At 41.9% G+C, this 19,690-nt stretch overlaps 1 protein-coding gene across 1 annotated transcript; it reads left to right on the top strand.

Moving 5' to 3' along the window:
• Positions 1-1,167: 1,167 nt before the first annotated feature.
• On the top strand, positions 1,168-17,524 carry PANK3 (pantothenate kinase 3). Its single transcript, XM_017825660.1, has 7 exons — positions 1,168-1,264; positions 10,451-10,803; positions 11,594-11,847; positions 12,468-12,644; positions 13,506-13,629; positions 15,902-16,027; positions 17,353-17,524. Exons 1-7 carry the CDS (start codon positions 1,237-1,239, stop codon positions 17,401-17,403), a joined length of 1,113 nt encoding a protein of 370 aa, XP_017681149.1. The 5' UTR covers positions 1,168-1,236; the 3' UTR covers positions 17,404-17,524.
• The last annotated feature ends 2,166 nt before the right edge of the window (positions 17,525-19,690 follow it).

Below are 19,690 nucleotides of genomic sequence, written 5' to 3'. Positions count from 1 at the left end.
AAGAGGTCAGGGGGGACTTTCTCACTCCCTACAACTCCCTGATGGGACAGTGGAGCCAGGTGGGCGCCGGGCTCTGCTCCCAGGGAACAAGGGACAGGACAAAAGGAAACGGCCTCAAGATGTGCCAAGGGAGGTTCAGGTTGGACATCAGGAAGAATTTCTTCACCAAAAGAGCGGTCAGGCCTTGGAAGGGGCTGCCCAGGGAGGCGGTGGAGTGCCCATCCCCGGAGGTGTTTAAGGAACGACTGGACTGGACATGGCACTCAGTGCTCTGGGCTGGTTCACAACGTGGTGCAGGGTCATAGGTTGGACTAGATGATCTCAGAGGGGCTTTCCAATTTAATTGATTCAGTGACTGTGTGATTAAATATCAGCCCACGTTTGTACAGGGTGAGGAAAACCTTCCCGAGGATTGACGCCACTGGTGCAGTTATTGGAGGAGCAAAACGAAAGGAGCCATTTCCAAAACACTTCAGCCGCAGCGAGGGGAAACAAAAATAAACTGCACCTTCCTGCTTTATTGAGGAGGAAGCTCAATAAATTACTAAGCGACAGGGAGCGTTCGTGTGCCCCTGTATCCCGTGAGCCGCACAGATGCCCATCGGGTTGCACAGTGAAGGTGCCACGGCCGAGGACACCCGCCCTCAGCCCGCGCCCCGCTGCCGAGGGGAGGCGGCGGGGCCGCGATTGGCGGCGGGCCCGTGGTGTGAGGGGCCGGGGGCCGCCGGGAGCTGTAGGCGCGGCCGGACTGCGGCTCCCGGCTCGCCCCGCGCCGGGCGGGGGCAGCGCTGCGGCTGCGGCAGCGACAGCGGCGGGGCGGGCGCGGAGCCGCCCCGGCCCCTTTGTGTGCGCGGCCGCGGCTCCGGCGCCGCCGCCATCTTGTGCCGAGTCCGCGCCGGGGGCTCCGCGGGCAGCGCCGGGGCCGCGCTCCTGCCCCGAGCGGGGCCTGTGCCCGCGCTGCCCGTGCCGGGGCCGCCGCTCGGCTCCTCCGCCCCGCCCCGTCTCCCCGCCCCAGCCCCAGCGCCGATGCCGCGGCGGGAGCGGCCCCAGCCCGGGCCGCGGGCGTAGCGGCGGGCGCGGCCAGCGCCGCTCCCCGGGAGGCGGGCGCCCCGCGCGCCACGAGCATCAGGAGAGCGAGGCCCGGCCCCGCCGAGCCGCCGGCGCTGCCCGCCCCATCAGGCGAGGGACAGGAGACCCGCCCCGGCCGGCAGCGAGCCGGGCCGCCGCCGCAGCGCCATGAAGATCAAGGATGCCAAGAAGCCGTGTAAGGCCGGGCCGGGCCGGGGGAGGGGGCGCGGGGCCGGCGCGGCGGGCGCTGCCCGGCCATGGCTCCGGGAGGTGCCCGCGGAGACCATCCTCGATCCTGTGCGTCCCGCTGAGGGAGGGGTCGGGGCTCGAGGGATCCTCGGGGAAAGGGCTTCTCTTTGACTAGAAAGCGATATCATCGGTTCCTTGGGTGTGGGTGATGTGTTTGATGGAGATGGTATTTAATCGCTGTGCCGAACACCTGCGCAGGTGGCTTTTTAAGGGCTAATCAACTCCCGATTCTTTTTAGAATATTTCCGATTATTTGGATGCAGGTCTTTAATTAAAATATGCCGGATGCTCCCCTTTAATAAGCACAGCTGTAACAATATCCTTCCTATTTATTGCTTTTGAGCACCGTATTTGTTTTGGAGGGCACAAACGTGGTTCAGACTCAGGTGAAAGCAAACAAAATGTTTTAAGATTACAGGTGCTTCTTTGTGGGAAGAGAGGTATGGATTGAGCAAAGTTAATCTACATGCAAACGATCTACAGCTGTGCAAGTCAACACACCTGTCAAGCTAATACAGGTGTGCCTTGGCTGAAAGGGATGCAGGTATTGCTCCACCCAATTAAGCATCTTTTTCTTTGTCATCATACTTCAAGAAGTACTTTCAGGGTGAGTTAGTGTGTAGAAAAAATGTCTGGTCCCAAATTTCTAGGCCTGCTGTTGGTCCTATGGCATGCATGGCAAATGAACAGCATACAGCTAAAAGAGGATCTTGAAAGGGGATGTTTTAGATATATTGTTTGAGCAGCCCAACAAGAAAACCATCAAACACGTATTTAAAACAGGAAGTGTTAGTGTAGCTCTAGAAATAGCTATAAAAGCTGTGAAAGTACCTTGTTTCTTGTGGTTTGTTCAGGAAATACGCATCTTGTAGCACCCAGTTAGTCATCACCTCTTGTTAATGCCAGTGTGTGGAAATTCCTCAATTTACTGTAATGATGTTTATGAAGAGTACAGTTCAGACAGCATTTTTTTTCCCCTGGTATAATATTAAGGAATGTTATCAAGACTCTGAAGCACTAATTGGCTGTAAAATGTTACAGTGGTTTGATAATTAAAATTTTGAGAGTATGGCTGCTCCTATTACAGAAACCTCCTAATTTCAGGAGTGTCTCTGCTGGACCTCAAAGACTTGTTTTGTGTAGTGGTGGATTTAAATCTCGTGGTTAAATAACAATGCAAATGTTATCAAGGAGTTTTAGCTGCTCAAATATGCTACAGTTGTAGTTGCACTCTTCCATTTCTTGAACCTGAACTTTGATGTTGGTTTCATGATGGGAATTATAAACAGTTGGAACTGCAGAGGCAGGAGGGGAAAAATACAGTGTTAAACTATGTAGTTTATTTCTTCTGGACTCTTGAACATACTTTGAAGATGGTGGCTTTTTTAAAGATAATAGCACTTAGTTTCTTAGGCAATGAACTTTAGAGTCATTTTGCTGATCTCTGATCCTGGTTAGTCACATTGACTGAAGTGTGAGAGCAGCTGAATGTTTGAAGAGGAGCAGATCCACAAAAGTACTGAAGATGGGGAAGTCCATTTCTGTTCAGGGGCTCTGGTTCCCAAAATCTGCTGTCAGTTTGGCTTAACTGCTCACGTTGACGTGAAAGCTGGACTTGCAATACTACCTTTAGACTATTGACAAATTGTTTGGCTAAGACAGTTGTAGATAATTTTCAACACAATTGCTGGGTGGGTGCATGTTTCTTAGACCAAGTGAGTATCTAATCATTTGTGCTGGAGCCAAATTCAATGCAGGGGAAAAATGGTTAATCATTATTTAACTTAAGAATCTGCAGAGTGGAACTGAGAAGATTGCCTTAGCCTACCTTTGCTTTCATGTGTGATGTTTGGCATCAGGAAAAAAGGCATGATTGCACTGCCTGTCATGTCAGTCATCAGAGAGGGTAAAATGGAAACACCCAACCAGTTCAGGCCTTCTGATGTGGATAGACTGCCTAGACATGCTCGTGTGGTCCTCCCTTCCAGATCTTCATCTGGCTAGAGTTGTTGCTAATTTGATGGACTAAAAAGTAAGAAATGCAGCTGAATTTGTGGAACACAGCTTCTGAGATTGGCTGTCTTGGAAGAGGCTTATAAAGGGCCATTTAAATCTCAGCTGCTGGGGAGGGGAGGTGTCAGGCATTTGAAAGGAGGAGAACAGACATTCACATCGGGAAAGCTTTGTACTAAGTTAGTGTGGCAGTGGAGAGGTTGTGGAGTCTCCATTTGTGAAGGATTCCTGAAAAACTTCAGAGGTCTTAAAGTCTTGGCTGGACAAAGCCACAGTTGAGCTCATCTAGAGTTGGCAGTTTTCCTGCTGGTGTGACTGAGAGGTCGGACCAGATGACCCCGGGAGGAACCTTCCAAGCAGCAGTTGCGTGGTAACTCTTCTGAGGAAATGCCTCTGGGGGAGAATGGCTGGCAATTTTCAAGGAAACCTCCAAAGGTTATTTGTGGGTTGAGATGAAAAATGTGAGAGCAGAGAGTCTTGCTGCTGTGTGGGATCTGCCTAAAGGGAAGAGAGCAGCCACTCATTCAGAGGGAGCTCTGCATGTTGGCGAGGAAGGCGAGAGGGACAGTGCCAGCATGCTGTGCTCTCCAGGGGAGCTGGAGCCCTTCCTCTTGGCTCTGGAGTGTAATGCACTGCTGAAGGAAAGGCAGAGACTTCTAACATCTAGTACACTGTGTATGTTACTTTTTACAGTGCGTTCCTTTTGATTGTTTGTTGAAAAGAGTTTGAGAACAAATGCCTTCGTTTCCCTTGAGGCGATCTGAGACACACTAAAGATGAACGTGCATAGCAGAGATTTGCAAAGTGCTGTATCAATATAAAGAAAAGATGAAAATTTCAAGTTTATTTTCTCTAATATGGTTCTATGGACACATGTAATCATCATGGACACAGTGATCCCGTGCAGGATTGGTGTAGTAAAATTGATGAAAAATCCATTAGATTGATGGAGAATCTCTTTTAAATTGATTTTTTTGTTTGTTTGTTCATAGAACTTGCTGCATAGTCTTGGGTATCCTAGCATTTTCTTATTAGTCCTTAAAAGCTGATTACTAGCCAATAGCAGATGTTACAGGTCCTCATTTGAGTGCAGTTGAAAAATGTGTTTCTAATAATATATTAATACTGCCAGGCACAGTTTATACTGTGTTAAACACAGTGTATCTGTGACTGTTAAATTATGCCTCTGCATGCTGTATCTCACTATAATTACACCTATCCCCAAAGACATGGCTGCTGAAATGTCAACAAAATTAAGAGAATGAGCAAGGAGAGAGAAGATGAAAGCAGTGATGTGTTGTCTTGTGGTAGCTTTATATGGCATCCACTTGTGGATGTGATGAACCTCATGAAGAGCAATTGCAGTAATTGCCCATTCCCACCTGTCCTCCCACTGGTAACTGTGGCTGTTATGGAGCGTGATTAGAGGTGGCTGAGTGGGAAAGTGCAGGGAGTTTGTGGAGCGTGATGGAGAAGTTTTCCCACAAAATAAAATGGGAGGATGTGCCAGGGTGTGCCAGGTACGTTTAATTTATGCGTTAATTCTGTCCAGCCCAAATGTATTTTGAGCTGGACTTGGGATATTTGAACCAAAAACCTGTTACAAAACTTGTTAAGGAGAGAAAGTCTCCAGTGCCTCAAGGACTAAGGACATTTGAAGTGCAGGTTTGCTCTGTAGAGGCTCATACCCATGTACATCCCCAGACATGGGTGCAGCAAAGGCACTTTGCTGCCTACCCATCAGGTTAATCCTGCTTGATTTAGCAGTTCCACAGCCTGTGGTGTGCTCTCCCTTAGCTTGTCCCATTGCACACATGAGCTTCCTTGGCCTGCCAGCTGATTCAGCTGGTAGAGTTTGCCATCAGGTTTTACTCTGCTGCATGCACATGCTTTAGGGAAGCACTGGAAGTGTAAGAATGGATGTACGTACAGAGAGGAAAATGGATTGGGAGAAACTGCAGGATACATTTAGTTTCTGTGTAAACACTGTGTAGTAGTTCAGTATAACTTTTAAATAGTTGTTTGCCTTGTCAGTATTTGGGTAGGAATAGGATTAAGGTTTTATTATCAAAGGCTGAATTAGAAGATAAGTTTTGGGCATCAGAACTGATCATACTGCATACTTTGATAGAGAACTGTTGCAGTGCTGGCAGGAGTAAGCTTAAGTTTTCATGGATTTCATGGTCATTTTCCTTCCCTTTATTTTAGGGCTGTATAGAATTATGAACTTTGGCACCCTTGGCAGTTGTTCCCCAGGCTACATTTGTATTTGAAGTGCAAGTGTCTTAATAATACATAAGCTTTCTTACAAAGGTGACACAAAGTGATGTAGGCTGCTCTCTGCTGTTACTGACAGCTGTGAATTTGGGGGGTTTTCCCATGGTGCAGAGCTCCCAACTTGAAATAGAGGTTAGCTACTCTTCTTTGAAGGTTGGTTCTTGTTAATTTAAAGCAGGGTTGACCCAGAATGTTACTTTATCTTACAGTGAGAAGGAAGTATTTCAAAGGTGTTTGTGTTTCAGATGTGTCATTACATTCTTAGGAAAGAGGCTGACAGGAATCTGCTTCTCAGTTTTTAGAAGCTAAATACAAATAGAGCATTAAACTGAAGAATCTTACATTTGACTGAATAAGCAGAGTAGTAAAAGTCTTTGAGTTTGTACTTCCTGCAGCTTTGGATCCAAAGTGATTGTGCAAAATCAGAATACTACTGTGTGTGGTCTGGGTGGAGAGCTTTGAAGGTCCTCTGCTCTGCTGAAGCAGAGCCCATGTAAAAGGAAAACACTTCAGCCTTTGTGTTTGTATTGGCATGAGAGACTTTTTACTGCAATTATTTCCTTTGGCATATAAATACCTTATATGATAAGATATAAATAACCTTAAGATTTCTGCCAGTAACTGTGTACACCAAGAACTTGAGAAGTGCAGACACAAGAGAACGAGACTTCCCTGTGTATCTCTAAAGATTATTATGGTTTAAAAAACAACCAACAGCCACCAGCATAGGGTTTTCTTACTCAGCAGAACTGCTACATCATTGTATGAGCACAATGCTCTTCCCTTGTGGGAAGTGCTTTTCTACATTGCAGGAAGCAGTGCTAAGGAATCCTCTTAAACATCTGGATTTTTGAGGGGTTGCCCATCAAAGCTACTTCGTGGCATATATGGAACAATTTGTTGCTTTATAGCAAAGGTTCCTGGTTGCTGTGTCTAGGTAGGGACCACAGTGGCTCCTGGCAGAGCTAAGGAGTGGAAGAAAATCTGGATTTGGATTAAGGAGGTTGTGTGTTACGATCCCCCTCTTGCTGTCCTGGAGAGAGTTAAATTTGTTGTGAAGTATCACATTAAACACCATATGGGTTTTGGTTTCCCAGTTAGTGTTCTACTTCATCTATTTGTCTCTTCTCAGATAGTAAAAATCTGTGTTTTGTGTATTCTTAAACAGAGCCTGGCTTGAGTTCCTAAAAGCAGAATGCATGTTTGTGAAGGAGTTTTGTGTACTCTATCCAAGGCAGTTGGGCTTGTTGAATAAAAAGCTCAGTTTTACTTTTCTTTTTTTCAAATTGTTGCTGACCTCTGCAGAGAGGAGCTGAACTTTAAAAGGTGGGCCCTGGATTTGTTCTGTGAATAGTGGTCAGATTCTCAGCAAGGAATACTTCTGAGCTGTGCATCACTTTTTGTGGAATGTTCCTAGGAACAGGAATAGTTACAAAGAGGAAGAGCTGAGAAAAATTTTTAATGACCTAATCCCCTGGAGCTGTGGAAAAAGCCCAGTTTTAATGCAGAGGAATTGATTCTCCTTATGAAGTGAAGCTGTGGAATGGTGGTTACAGTTGTGCAGGACCTCAAACCTGGTCTGTGCAGACCTATAAGCTTGAAAGGAAGGTTGTGTAATTGGTATTGGTGTCATCCAGGCACATTTCTTTAACTGTGACTGCTGAAAGGATCAAGCTGATGTCTGGGGCTATTTTTTCCAAAAGATTCTGTTGCTGGCATTCTCCTACATCTCTCACTTAGAGAAGCATGACCCACAGATACAAGTATAAAAATACTTTTTGGAGTCATTTATATATTCTCAGCCCAAGGTACACACCACGCTATTTTTGTCGTGTTCCAAGCCAGCTTTCAAATACAAGACTGCCTGAGAAATCTTTCATGGATTTGAGAGACCATACCAGCTAGTGATGCAGATATGCTGTGTAAGAGTGAAAACTGTGCTTCAAACGTGCCTCAAAGAGCAGCAACCTCCCCTTAAGCAGAGAGCTTGTATACATGATTTAAAATGATGCACAGGTTCCTTGTATGTATGGCAGGACTTGAAGTCTGTGTGTCCTCTTCAGGCATTGTCAGGATTAGCCTGGCTGCTGGAAGTCTTGTAGGAAACTCTCCATAGGACTCTGACTAGTCCTCCATCCTGAATCTCTCTGTGGCCTTTTTTTAACCCTGCAAATGAAAACACTTCCAATAATTGGAAGAGGAACTGGTGTTTCCACGTGGGTTCCTGTTTTCTCCAATCCCTCTGCATCCAGACGGGATGGATTCTGCACCAGGATCCTCCCGAAGCAATCTGATTTGAAGGCTGCAGCTATAAGAGTTTTCCATGTTGTGTCCATGTACAATTATATTAAAATTCAGGAGAATCAGTGTATTTCCATTATTTAAAGGCAGCTCAAGCACGGATAAATCTTGAATCCTTGCAGTCCCAGCTGATCGTGCTCCTGCCACCTATGTGTATCCCCTTCTGTGTTTGGAACACGAAATGGCTGTAATTTTCCTGGCTGCACCTGTAATAAAATCAATATAAATCAATCAAGAGTGGCTTACAAGCACAAGAATCCTTGTGTAATTCCTTCTTCTGGGCTGCTGGTATAAGGAGTAAGTTAACAGGACGTGGGCCCACTTGCTTGTCACAACTCCTCCACCTTGCAAATGAAACTTGAGCAATGTACTTACCAGCCAAATCTTGACAAATTTTCAGTAGAAAAACGTGAAACTTCTTGGGGTTTGTCACAGAGGTGAAAACTGACCTATTTCTTCAGTTTCAAAATCCTTAAATGGCTGTTAAGATCACTCAGTTAACCCAGAAAACTGATATTGTGCAGCATGATCGCATAAAATACGTTCCTGTTTAAATTATGGAATAAACTTACAGTTCAGTTTTTTACTTGATATACTTGATTCATAAACCTTGAGATTTCTAGAGGTGTGACTAACACTGTATTTGCAAAAGCCTTTTGGATCATTTAACATGGGATGGTGGTGGATCTTCTGACAGATGGGCATGACTTGCACCAAATCTTCATTAAGCTCATTGCCTGAACTTTCAGCTGTTTCCCCCTCTTTCCTGTTGTGAAGGACTCGATCCTAGTTTTTCAGTAGGCCCACTGAGCAGAAAGAATCCCAAATATTTTAGATAGTACTTGGCTTGCTGTGTCTTAGTTAAATTCTGAGTGGGTTGGATTGACTCCTGCAGACATGTTCTGGTCCGTTGGGTGAATCAGCTTCCCTTCTTTGCTTTTGATCTTGTGACATCGTTTATGGCAAGAGGCTGAAACTTGGTGAGGTCACTTAATAAATCATCAGCTAATTGTGGTCAAACAGTAAGGTGACAGATTTTCTTATGTCCAGAGTCACAGGATAAAGAGGTCAGGCAGTTGTGAAATCAGTTCATGTGTGGCTTTATGCTTAGACCTCAACTTTATACAACAGATATCAGGGTTATAGACCACCTTTATTTCCACTTGGAGCTAGATTTTGCTCACAGAACTTACTCTTGTATTTAAAGTTTTTCAAGATGAGTAAGGTAACCAACTAAATCTTTTTTGTTAATATCTGACAATATTCTCTGGGCATCCATTCCTGAAAGCTGAGGCAACTTTGAAATTTCTTTTCAACTTTAGCACTCATAAATGAACTGACACATAGCCAGCCTTCCCTAAATACATTAAAATGTTTTGGTAGATCATTATTCTCAAGGATAGATCCCACTAGTAATGTAAATTCAGTGTAATTGCATCTTGCTCATCATGAACATCTTTTTGGTTTTGTCCTTGAGTTTCATGTTTCTGTAAGATATGAATTGCATCTGAAGAAATAAACTGGAACTCTAAAAAAAAATAAAAGGCAAGCAAAACAAGCAAGTTACAATGTCAGTTAGCAAATAAAAACATGAGCTTCCCAACTGGATATTCAGAGTCTTTCTTAAATTTACAAATTAAATTTTAAATACTGTTTCTGGGAGATGACAGTGGGAAAACTCTCAGATGAAGATGATGTCTTTGCTGTAGAGTTACTGAGTATCTGTTTCACTGCGTGTGGTTGGGAGAATTAATTGGTGCAGGCATATTCAAATTATGGTCCTGCATGTCATAGACCATAAAATCCCTGTTAGGAACTGCAGTCATGCCCCAGAAGTGACAAAGGCAAAGCACTTTGGTTTACTGTTGTTTTGTAGTACAGAAATGCCCTCTTCTAGCCAAGGTACAAAAGAAAAAAAAAAAAGAACCTAGATTCAGTAATGTTAATTTTGTGGTTTGCTTGTAGTTCTTAATAGAAGTTTTTGTTATCCCTTTAACTTCAAGGGATATAAATTGGGCATCTTAGCTGTGCCAGTTTTTCAAGTGCATGCAAATAAATTTAAGCTTCCCTCTCAAACATGTTGTGTGAGGAGCTGTTAGAGGAGGAATACTGTCCTGCTCTGTTGCCAGCTCTAATGTGTAACCTGCTTTCTTCCCGTGTGCATTGCAGTCTTTGTGCTGAAGTGCGTCAGAGCTATTATTTTAGAAGGGAAGGTTATTTTCATCCTTTGTTCTCAGTAAAAAAAAAGTGGCTGAATTTTGTTTATGAGTTGGTCTGAAAGATATGGTATAGTTTGGGGAGTTTTAGTTAGGTTTTCTGAGCACATGTAATAGCATTTAAATGTGGGGAGTTGCTAATTTTCCCATTTTTACCTGTGGCCAGAGGGATACTTAAGGTCATGTAATTGAAAGGAGCGCTTAATTCCTCATTCCTGTGAGGTTTGTTGTTAATGTCTTGTTGAAAAATTAGTACAGCATTGGTTTGACTCTTAAATTCCGTGTATGGCTTTGTCTCTTTAACAATAATTCTTTTACCTTCACAGCTTTCCCATGGTTTGGCATGGACATTGGGGGAACACTGGTGAAGCTTGCCTATTTTGAACCTATTGACATCACTGCAGAGGAGGAGCAGGAGGAGGTTGAAAGCTTGAAGAGCATCCGCAAATACCTGACTTCCAATGTAGCCTATGGATCCACTGGCATTCGGGACGTCCACCTGGAGCTGAAAGACTTGACCATTTTTGCTCGAAGAGGAAACTTGCACTTTATCCGATTCCCAACTCATGATTTGCCTACTTTTATCCAAATGGGAAGAAACAAAAACTTTTCGACACTACACACGGTGCTCTGTGCCACCGGCGGTGGCGCGTACAAGTTCGAAGAAGATTTTCGCACAGTAGGTACCCCGGAGCTGATGCCAAAAGCATTGCTGATGATGGGTTAATTAATCAGTAGTTTGAAAAACTGTGCAGTGCTCAAATATTATTAATTATGAACTGTATTAAGTATGGGAAATTACGGCCTTTGTGGAATCCTCGGCATCTGTTAAATTGTCTTTCTGCTCTGTGAGAGAACGGCAGCTTAAATGTCCCGTGCCAAACTGAGGAAGTGAGCCTAAAGCCCCTCAGAATTTCTGCCCTGTGGTTTTCTGATAATCCTTGGAGCGTTAATGAAGCTGCAAGGATAGTTAGAGCGATGCCATTGAGCTTTTTATCTGCTGACATCTTAGAAATGACTGTTTGACTTGTAAGATGGGGGAAGAAACCCACAAACCTTGAAAAGACGTGCAGATATGTGAGTTCCACTAAGATAACACTCAGTGGGGCCTTGAGGGTATTTGGTGATCTTTTTTTGGATTTAAATTGGTGAAAAATGTTGCTGATTTTTCAGTGGGTTAATGTCTGAGTATCTCAAAAGTTATCTTTGAGCTTACCAAAGCAGATATTTATACTGCCTGTCTGCCAGGTCTGAGATCTGGATTTATAGTCAGATGGATTTGCTAACTGATGTATTCAGAACTTACCTCTGAATTCTTTCTTGGCTTTATACTGAGATCGAAGTTCCTGAATTAGTCGCCTGAGAGAGCTTCTTGAAGTTGGGCAGTGCAAATATACTCATAAATTTGTAGCATGTTTGTGCAATGTTAGAACATGTTGACACAGTCTTTTTTTTCTTTCCTAACACAGATTGGAAACCTCCAGCTGCACAAACTGGATGAGCTTGACTGCCTTGTCAAAGGCTTATTGTACATAGACTCTGTCAGCTTCAATGGCCAGGCAGAGTGCTATTATTTTGAAAATGCCTCAGACCCTGAGAGATGCCAAAAGATGCCTTTTAACCTGGATGATCCATACCCACTGCTGGTTGTTAACATTGGTTCAGGAGTCAGTATTTTATCAGTCCATTCCAAAGACAACTATAAAAGAGTAACTGGAACAAGGTAACTTAAACACCTGAGTTGGGGTTGTTACTCTGTGGGGTTGTTAGAAGCCTTCTGGTTTTGAATGCTTCCTCTCCCTGATTCCCCCACCTATTCTTTTCTTCACTCTGTAATATGGGAAAGTATTTTATGTGTAATTTACAGTTTCAGTCATTGAAGCCCATTCCCATGGTTCTGTTATTGAGGAGTTTAGTTTATCTTATTTATCAATGAGTGATAAAAGTGCTCCATGGTGAGTATTCTATAGGTTTTAAGTTTTGATAACGTGTGCAGTGAACCTGTGTTTCTCTTGCTCCATAAGAACAGATGTGTCCACACGTGTTTTACAGTAAATGATCAAGGATCAGTCAGTGGCATGATGTGGGTATTTAAGGAGTTTGTCTCTCATTAAGTCTTTCAGCTTACGTTTTGAGAGTTTATTTGTTAGCTCTTACCTTCTTGTAAGTGACTTAAAATAACGGGAAACTGATTGACAGCTGTTAAGTCAACCTTTAAGCAGAAAAGCAAAGAGCTTGGTGTCTAAATTGAAGGGCTTTATTTGTTTATTTTGTTAGTCAGACATAAGAATCTTTCATGTGAGGAAATACTACTTAAAAGCAACTAGTTTCCTTTGTCCTTAGTCTAGGTGGAGGGACCTTTCTTGGTTTGTGCAGTTTGTTGACGGGCTGTGAAAGTTTTGAAGAAGCTCTGGAAATGGCATCCAAAGGAGACAGCACACATGCTGACAAGCTGGTTCGGGATATTTATGGAGGAGACTATGAAAGATTTGGCTTGCCAGGATGGGCTGTAGCATCCAGGTAAGCAAGAGTCTCCTTGTTGGTTCTTTTGTTGGTTTGGGGGGCTTAGAAAACAAGACTTGAACTATTAATGCAGAGAAAACTGCTTTTTTGCAAACTTTTATTGTTGTCAAGTTACTTTTTATCCTAAAAGTATATATCCTTAGCTTTTTAGAAGGTTTAAAGCCACAGACAACTGCAGGTGCCTGCCAGCTAGATATTGAGGAAACCTCATGTGGTATGTCATACACAGCTTTATGTGAGGTGATCACAGGAGTGGCAGGAAGGAAGTGCAGAGGTGGTGTGGTTTAACCTGGCAGGTAGCTAAACACCACGCAGCCACTCACTCACTCCCCCAGTGAGATGGGGGAAAAAAGGAAAATTCCTGGATTGAAATAAAGATTGTTTAATAGGACAGAAATGGAACAGAAGAGAATGGTCCCCTCCCAAGTCCTTGTGCACCTTGTTTTGCTTGCTGGTGGGGTGGGCTGAGGAGCAGAAAAGGCCTTGACTCCTCTCAGCAATAATGAAACATCCTTGTGTTATCAACAGTTTCCAGCACAAATCCAAAACACAGCCCCATACTAGAATAATACCAAAGAATAAGACTACATTTTGCTGTAGATGGTTCTTCATGGAAGTCAACCAGAACAAAAATATTTTGTTGGGGGTCATTATTGTTACAAGATTGACTGTTTGCTGTGAAGGAATAAATACACACGTAGTGTTAAATTGCTGTATTTAACACAGACTTTGAAAGGGAGCTCCTCAAGAACAAACATGAGACTTAGGTTCTGTTACAGCATAAAAATTACATTCTGGAATTACCACTTCAAATGCACATAAATCACTTTTAATTAATGGAAATTTTTCCTGTTCTAGTTTTGGGAATATGATCTACAAAGAGAAGAGAGAGTCTGTTAGTAAAGAAGATCTTGCAAGAGCCATATTGGTCACCATCACCAATAACATTGGGTCTATTGCCCGGATGTGTGCAGTAAATGAGGTAAATACTGACAAGGAAGTGATCTATCTACAGGTCTGTTATTTGTTTCCAGATTAAATGACTGCTAAAATGATGTATAATTTTAAACTTTTTAGTACATTCTCAGAAGAAATGAGGAAATTCGTGTAGTGTTGTGTAGCCTTGGGTTGTGCCCACAATCATCCTGGTTTAGCAAGGGGACTTCAGGTCCTTCATCACAACATCCTGTGCTCCCCTGCTCCCTCACTTCCCTGCAGGCTTTGGGCTCCATTCCCTAACAAAGCTGGTTGGAGGCACTCCTTGTCAGGTTACCCTCCCCACTGGCAAAGAGATCCATGTCCCAATTCTCCAAAGACAATCAAAATATTCTGAACCCCTTTAATCACAGAATAGTCAGGGTTGTAAAGGACCTCTGGAGATCATCCCGTCCAACCCACCTGCCAGGGCAGGGTCACTTGGGGAGTATGTCCAGCCCTGAAACATGGACTCTGTCCCTGGAGAGTTTCAGAATATGTGACTTGAGCAACTGCTGCATTTAAATTGCTGCTTTGAGCAGTGCATGGGACCTGATGATCTCCAGCAGTTTCTTCAAGCTGAAATTATTCTCTGATCGAAGCCTGTGGAAAACCTTGCTTCTAGTTAAGCATTATTTTTAATTTTTACTGACTCTTGAGACTTCAGGTTGTTTTGACACCTGTCACCTTGCTGGTTGATACCAAGATATGGTTTCCTGCCATCATCTATTTCTCCAAGTCCTGCTAAACAGACCCAGTGTGTGTTCAGTTTTAATAGGACCACAGGCAGTCAAGAAGCTGTGGAAAAACACTGAATTTAGGTATGGCAGGTATTACTGTCTGAGCACCAGGGATTTCCTTATTCATTATGAACAAGCTTTGGATAAAATGAGTTTTAGTTACAGCTTTCCTGGAAAAAACTATGGGTAACTGTATTTAGAACTCTGAGGTGTATGTGATCACCTCAGAAGTAGCAACAACTTTGTTACCTGAAAAACCCTCCTTTTGCTTAGGAGCCAGATTAATACATTTTTCTGGGTTTAATATTGCATGGTCTCCCTCAGTTTCATTCTCTGACTTTTTCTCATCTCTGTCTTGGAGAATAAAGTTAATTTTGTGAGTATTAAGTTAATATTGGCTTTTTGCTTTATGGCAAAACTTGATAACAAAGAGTTAAAATGAGAGTGAAGTTCAAAGTACATATTAGTAGACTGAGACAAATGTATGAAATTTATATTTAAGGGTGAGAGTAAAGGAGCACAAATCAGAACTTGTAAACTGCACAAACTAGCTTTATTCCAGGTTTTTTGGTGTCATTCCAGCTATGTCACAGAACTACAAATCATAAGAAACAGTTAGTAGGGATATACAAATTAATATCTTGAACTGATATGTAAAGGTAAAATGGATGTAATTACTTTGGCTTCCTGCAGTAGAACAGAATTATGGTTTTGTGCCTTAATGGTGTGTCTACTTTGTCTTCACTGGGAACTAATCAAGATGGTGAAAAACAGTCCCATGTTAGTCATTTGACTACAGGCTGAATTGTTACAAAAACCAGTATGACAACTTAGATACAACTAATGTATTTATTGATTTAATGTAATTAAGTGCTTATCTAAGCACTATACTAAGAACTACCACGATTAAATTTTCTCTTCTTGTGTCATTAAACCAGTGTTTAATGTTGCTTTCGCTTAACGTTGGGTTTATTTCAGCGAATGGGGGAAAATTAAATGATTTTTCACTTTTTTACATTTGACTTGATTAAAATTCACATCTCACCTACAGTGTTAGCTCTTGGTCTGATGCTGTGCTGAGGTATATTGAGTTCTGAAGATGAAAGGAACACCTGCCATGTCTTACTGCCTTCGGCTTCTTTACAGTGCTGCCTTGTTGCATATGGATCAAGCAGCATTGTACAGGGCTATGAAGGCACTGAGTCTTCTCTGCCAAACAGAACTATCTTTCATTTCATTTCACTTGTAGCTGGGCTGTTTCTTTGGCTTAATTACTGAAAGTGCTCGCTTAATTTGCAGCACAAATGCTACTTGTCTGTAAATTAAGTCCTTTAATTCTTGTGGGTCGCACCGACTTTCCTTTTCCCCGAGTGTGCCATGTTTTAAATTTTGAATCCGTGTTTTAATTGCGGGTCGTTTGGGTTTTGTGGGTTTATTTCCTTGCTCGAGACAGCCTGCTCTTTCATAGCTCAGTTTTTCAAAGCTGTGTTAAGCAGTGAAAAGTCTTAATCCTTTGCCGTTTTCTTCTTTTCTTTTTAGAAAATAAACAGAGTTGTGTTTGTTGGCAATTTTTTGCGTGTGAATACTTTGTCGATGAAGCTTCTTGCGTATGCACTGGATTACTGGTCAAAAGGCCAGCTGAAGGCCTTGTTCCTAGAACATGAGGTATGCTGTGGTTCACTTATCTGTGTGTGTTGTTCCACCATAAGTAAAAAATGCATTATTGAGTAGCTCTCGTGAGATATCCTGAGGCACCAAGTACTCAGTAAACATTAGAAATAAGAGGAGGCTTGTCATGCTGAATTGGTTCTCTGGGAGCAGCTCTCTGCCAGGGAAGTACTTCAGTCACTTTGGGGTAGCTCAGTTCACGCTGTGGATCTGTGGAGAGGGACAAGAAAATCTTAAAGTCCATGCCCAGGGTCAACAATCTTTCTTAAGTTTGGATGGAAACAATAGTAAGTGTTGTATTTCAAAGAGTCCAGAGATCTAAAGCTTGAGCCTTTGAAATGGGCCCGTTGTTCTCTGCTGGGCTTGAGCAACATCCTGAAAGTCGAGCCTGCCTTTGACAAGGGCAGCTTTCATACCACCACAGACCCCTCAGAGCTCTTGTAGTGACTTTGTGCTCTCAGACTGACCTGCTTTGGGGCAGCTTCTGCTGCCATTCATCAGTGTGGAATGCTGAGAGTTTTCACCTGTTTTGATTAAAATACAAGCAGATTGCAGGTGCAACATTTGGGAGATTTGTAGCTTCTTGGCAGTGGATGGGCAGTTTTTGTCCTCAAGTTTGTTGGTCTGTAAATATTACAGCATTAAATCCGTTCCCCTTCAGTTGATTTTCACAACATTTTTCCTTTATTGCTTATCCCAGGACTGACAGGCTGTGCCAGTGTCTGCAGTAATAGCAGAACGATTCCTTGTCAGTTCTTCAGATTTTTCTTGGGTAAATTTTGAACTCTTGCATTTAATCAAGTGTATATCCCAAACACTTCAGTATTCCATAGTTATAGGGAGAGAGATCATTTCACTCCCCCACAGGAGGGAATGTAATCCAACAGGAGAACGTGGTTCTTTATGTGCAGGTAAGCAGAGGGTCAAAAATTGTGAGGTGCAGTTAATTTAAGAAATTCTTAACTTATACTCTAGCAACAGTGTTGCTGTGGGTATTGAAGATTTTTTGGCAACCAAAATATGCAGCTCCTCTAGGAAAAAGGAACCAAACATGCTTTCCATTCTTTAGGATTCACTGTCTTAGAAGCCCTGCAGTGTATGGTGAGGCTTGGTGTGAAATCCTCCAAAGTTAATCTAGATGAGAAGGATAAAAAGCTTTGTTTCACAAAGCTTTAAAAAGTTATGGAATATTATATATTAAAAGTGTATGGTGTGCTTTCTGTAGCATTGGTCCATCAGATGGTGGTTGTCACTAAAATGTGAGTAGTGCAAAATTTAATACCCTACTTAAACTTGAAATTTTGTATTTTTTCTTTCAACAGGGATACTTTGGAGCTGTTGGTGCTCTGCTTGGGCTGCCAAATTTCAGTTGAGATACCAGATGTCACTACACTGAACTATTTTCCACCTGAACAACACTTGTTTATGGCAATGGGAATTAAATCTGGGGAGGGGAGAAGAAAACAGCCTGTAACTGTTTATAAGAAGTGATTAGCTACTGAGTATTGCTGTTCTAAGGAAGGGTTTCACTCTGGGCATTGGAAAGTGAACTGTGGTTATCATTTATGGTTTTGGTACATGTAGCCAGTGCTGAACTCATAATATGCAATACATCCTCTGAAAACAACCTTCCAGAAATCCAAGACAAAAGGAATGCCAAACCATTAAGTGCTCAGCATGAAAATATTGCAAGTTTACTCCTGAGGCTTTAGGCCCATCAGTTTTGTATATAATTAATGAATGAAAAATTATTTTCATTAGTTTAGTATATTATGAGCACAATTTCCCCTGTGTACTTACAGAAAACAACTTTTAAAACAGCAAGGTACTATCTACAAGATGAGAGGAATCTGTAGACTATTTCTTCCCACAGTTAAGAACAGTAATTATTTTATTCTTATGTCTATTGGAAATAATGTTAATGCTTTAATTTTCAGTGGGAAGAATAGAAACACAAAGAATCAGCCAAAGCAGCAGATTAAGCATTTGATGTTATGAAAGTTTCATGAAAATATTCACTTGCACTCTTCATTTATATGAAAACTCAGCTGGTATTTTGGGAAGATCCCTCTGTCTTTGATTGGATTTGGAAAAGAGTTTAGTGATTAATGAGCACAGTTTTTTTCATGTTTCATTGTTTTTTGGGGTTTTTTGAGGGCATGACTTCCAAAATGCGTTCTGGATTTTTTTTGTCTCTTTTATCAGTTCTGCCATCATGAATCATTATTTGTAGAGGTACCACAAAGCCTGAGAGAATTTGAAGAAATCTTTATTAAATAGACTAAATACGGGACCTTATAATTCTGGTGCTTTGGCTCATTTCTGCGGAGATTTGGAAAATTTTGGCTACTAATTTGAAACTGTGATTTCTACTTAATTTTGTAAGAGTTGATCAGAATCTAATTAGATGTTGAAAATGAAAGGTTGTTAGCTTACTTTTGGATTTGGGAAGTTTGTTTCTGAAAGCTGAGGGCAGCATCAGAGTTTGTATTGCAGCACCAAACGGACCAATATTTAGTGCACTTGCAATATGGAACATCAAATCGTGGCCTTGGGATAAAATCCATCCTCTGGAACTGATCTTTGGGGTTTTCTGTAGACTTTTAAAATTTACAGTTGTGATTATTGTAATAAGTTTAGTCCTGAAGCCAGGGCATGAGATCTTAAACTTACAAGACCATTATACAGTCCTTAGCTACGTGCATTTTTGTGGACTAAAGAGCTACCCAATTTTATTATATTTTCATGTTAAATATTTCCTGTATGTGCATGAGGAGCAACCAGACTAGAACACATTGATACCTCGGGGTTTTAAGGTATTTTTAAAACTGATTGCTCGAGTATTCCACAGCATGGCTGTGCTGTATTTACAGATACACCCACCTAGTGTGTTAGAAACCCTGTGTGCTATTTCAGTCTTCTCTTTCTTACAACTCAAAGCCCCATACTAACATCATATGTTATCTTCTAAGATTTTCTGTGGTCCTTTAAGGGTACAGTACCTTAGAGTAGGCAACTCATTTAAGTGCAAAGCCAATTGCAAATGCAGTTCCATTTATTGTTGCTTTTCCCGGTACTTGTACTACATTTCTATTGTGCTTGCTTTTGATGTTTCACTTTAGACATAAACAACTAAAAATTACACTCACAGTTCAGCTGATCTAATGCTAATTCAGAGCACTTCAGAAAATAAGTGAATATGGTTTTTATAAAATGTCTTTATAAATGCTGTATACTGCTCTTTTGGGTGATGATTGACTATCAAAAGTAAACTTTATTTGGTTAATAAAACTGTGTGAAAACTTAATTTTCTGAGTGTTCTGACAGCCTGCTGAAAAGTTTGCAAACTAACTGCATATTTTATTTGCAAAGTGAGGTACTTTAAGACATGTACTACAGCTCCATTAGAAACAGTTCCTTTAGACCATGTTTATTGCTACTTCAGTTCTCTTTTGGTGATACTGAGAATCCTCATGAAGCAGTAGTTAGAAGCTACTTACATGTTTAACCAAAAGCACACATAGCAGGTGATTACCTAATTTCCATGGTTCATTAAACCAATTGAAGTTGACGTGACCTAAGATACATTTTTTTTTTTTAAGTAAATTGTACAGAGTTACAAAATAAACAAGTGGAGTAATTCTTGAATAGCTGTACTGT

This window comes from Lepidothrix coronata, unplaced genomic scaffold, assembly GCF_001604755.1.
Source record: "Lepidothrix coronata isolate B3197 unplaced genomic scaffold, Lepidothrix_coronata-1.0 Scaffold121, whole genome shotgun sequence".
Lineage (NCBI taxonomy): Eukaryota > Metazoa > Chordata > Aves > Passeriformes > Pipridae > Lepidothrix > Lepidothrix coronata.
Note: the sequence above shows the minus strand (reverse complement) of the source record. Positions and strands in the feature narration are given on the sequence as shown.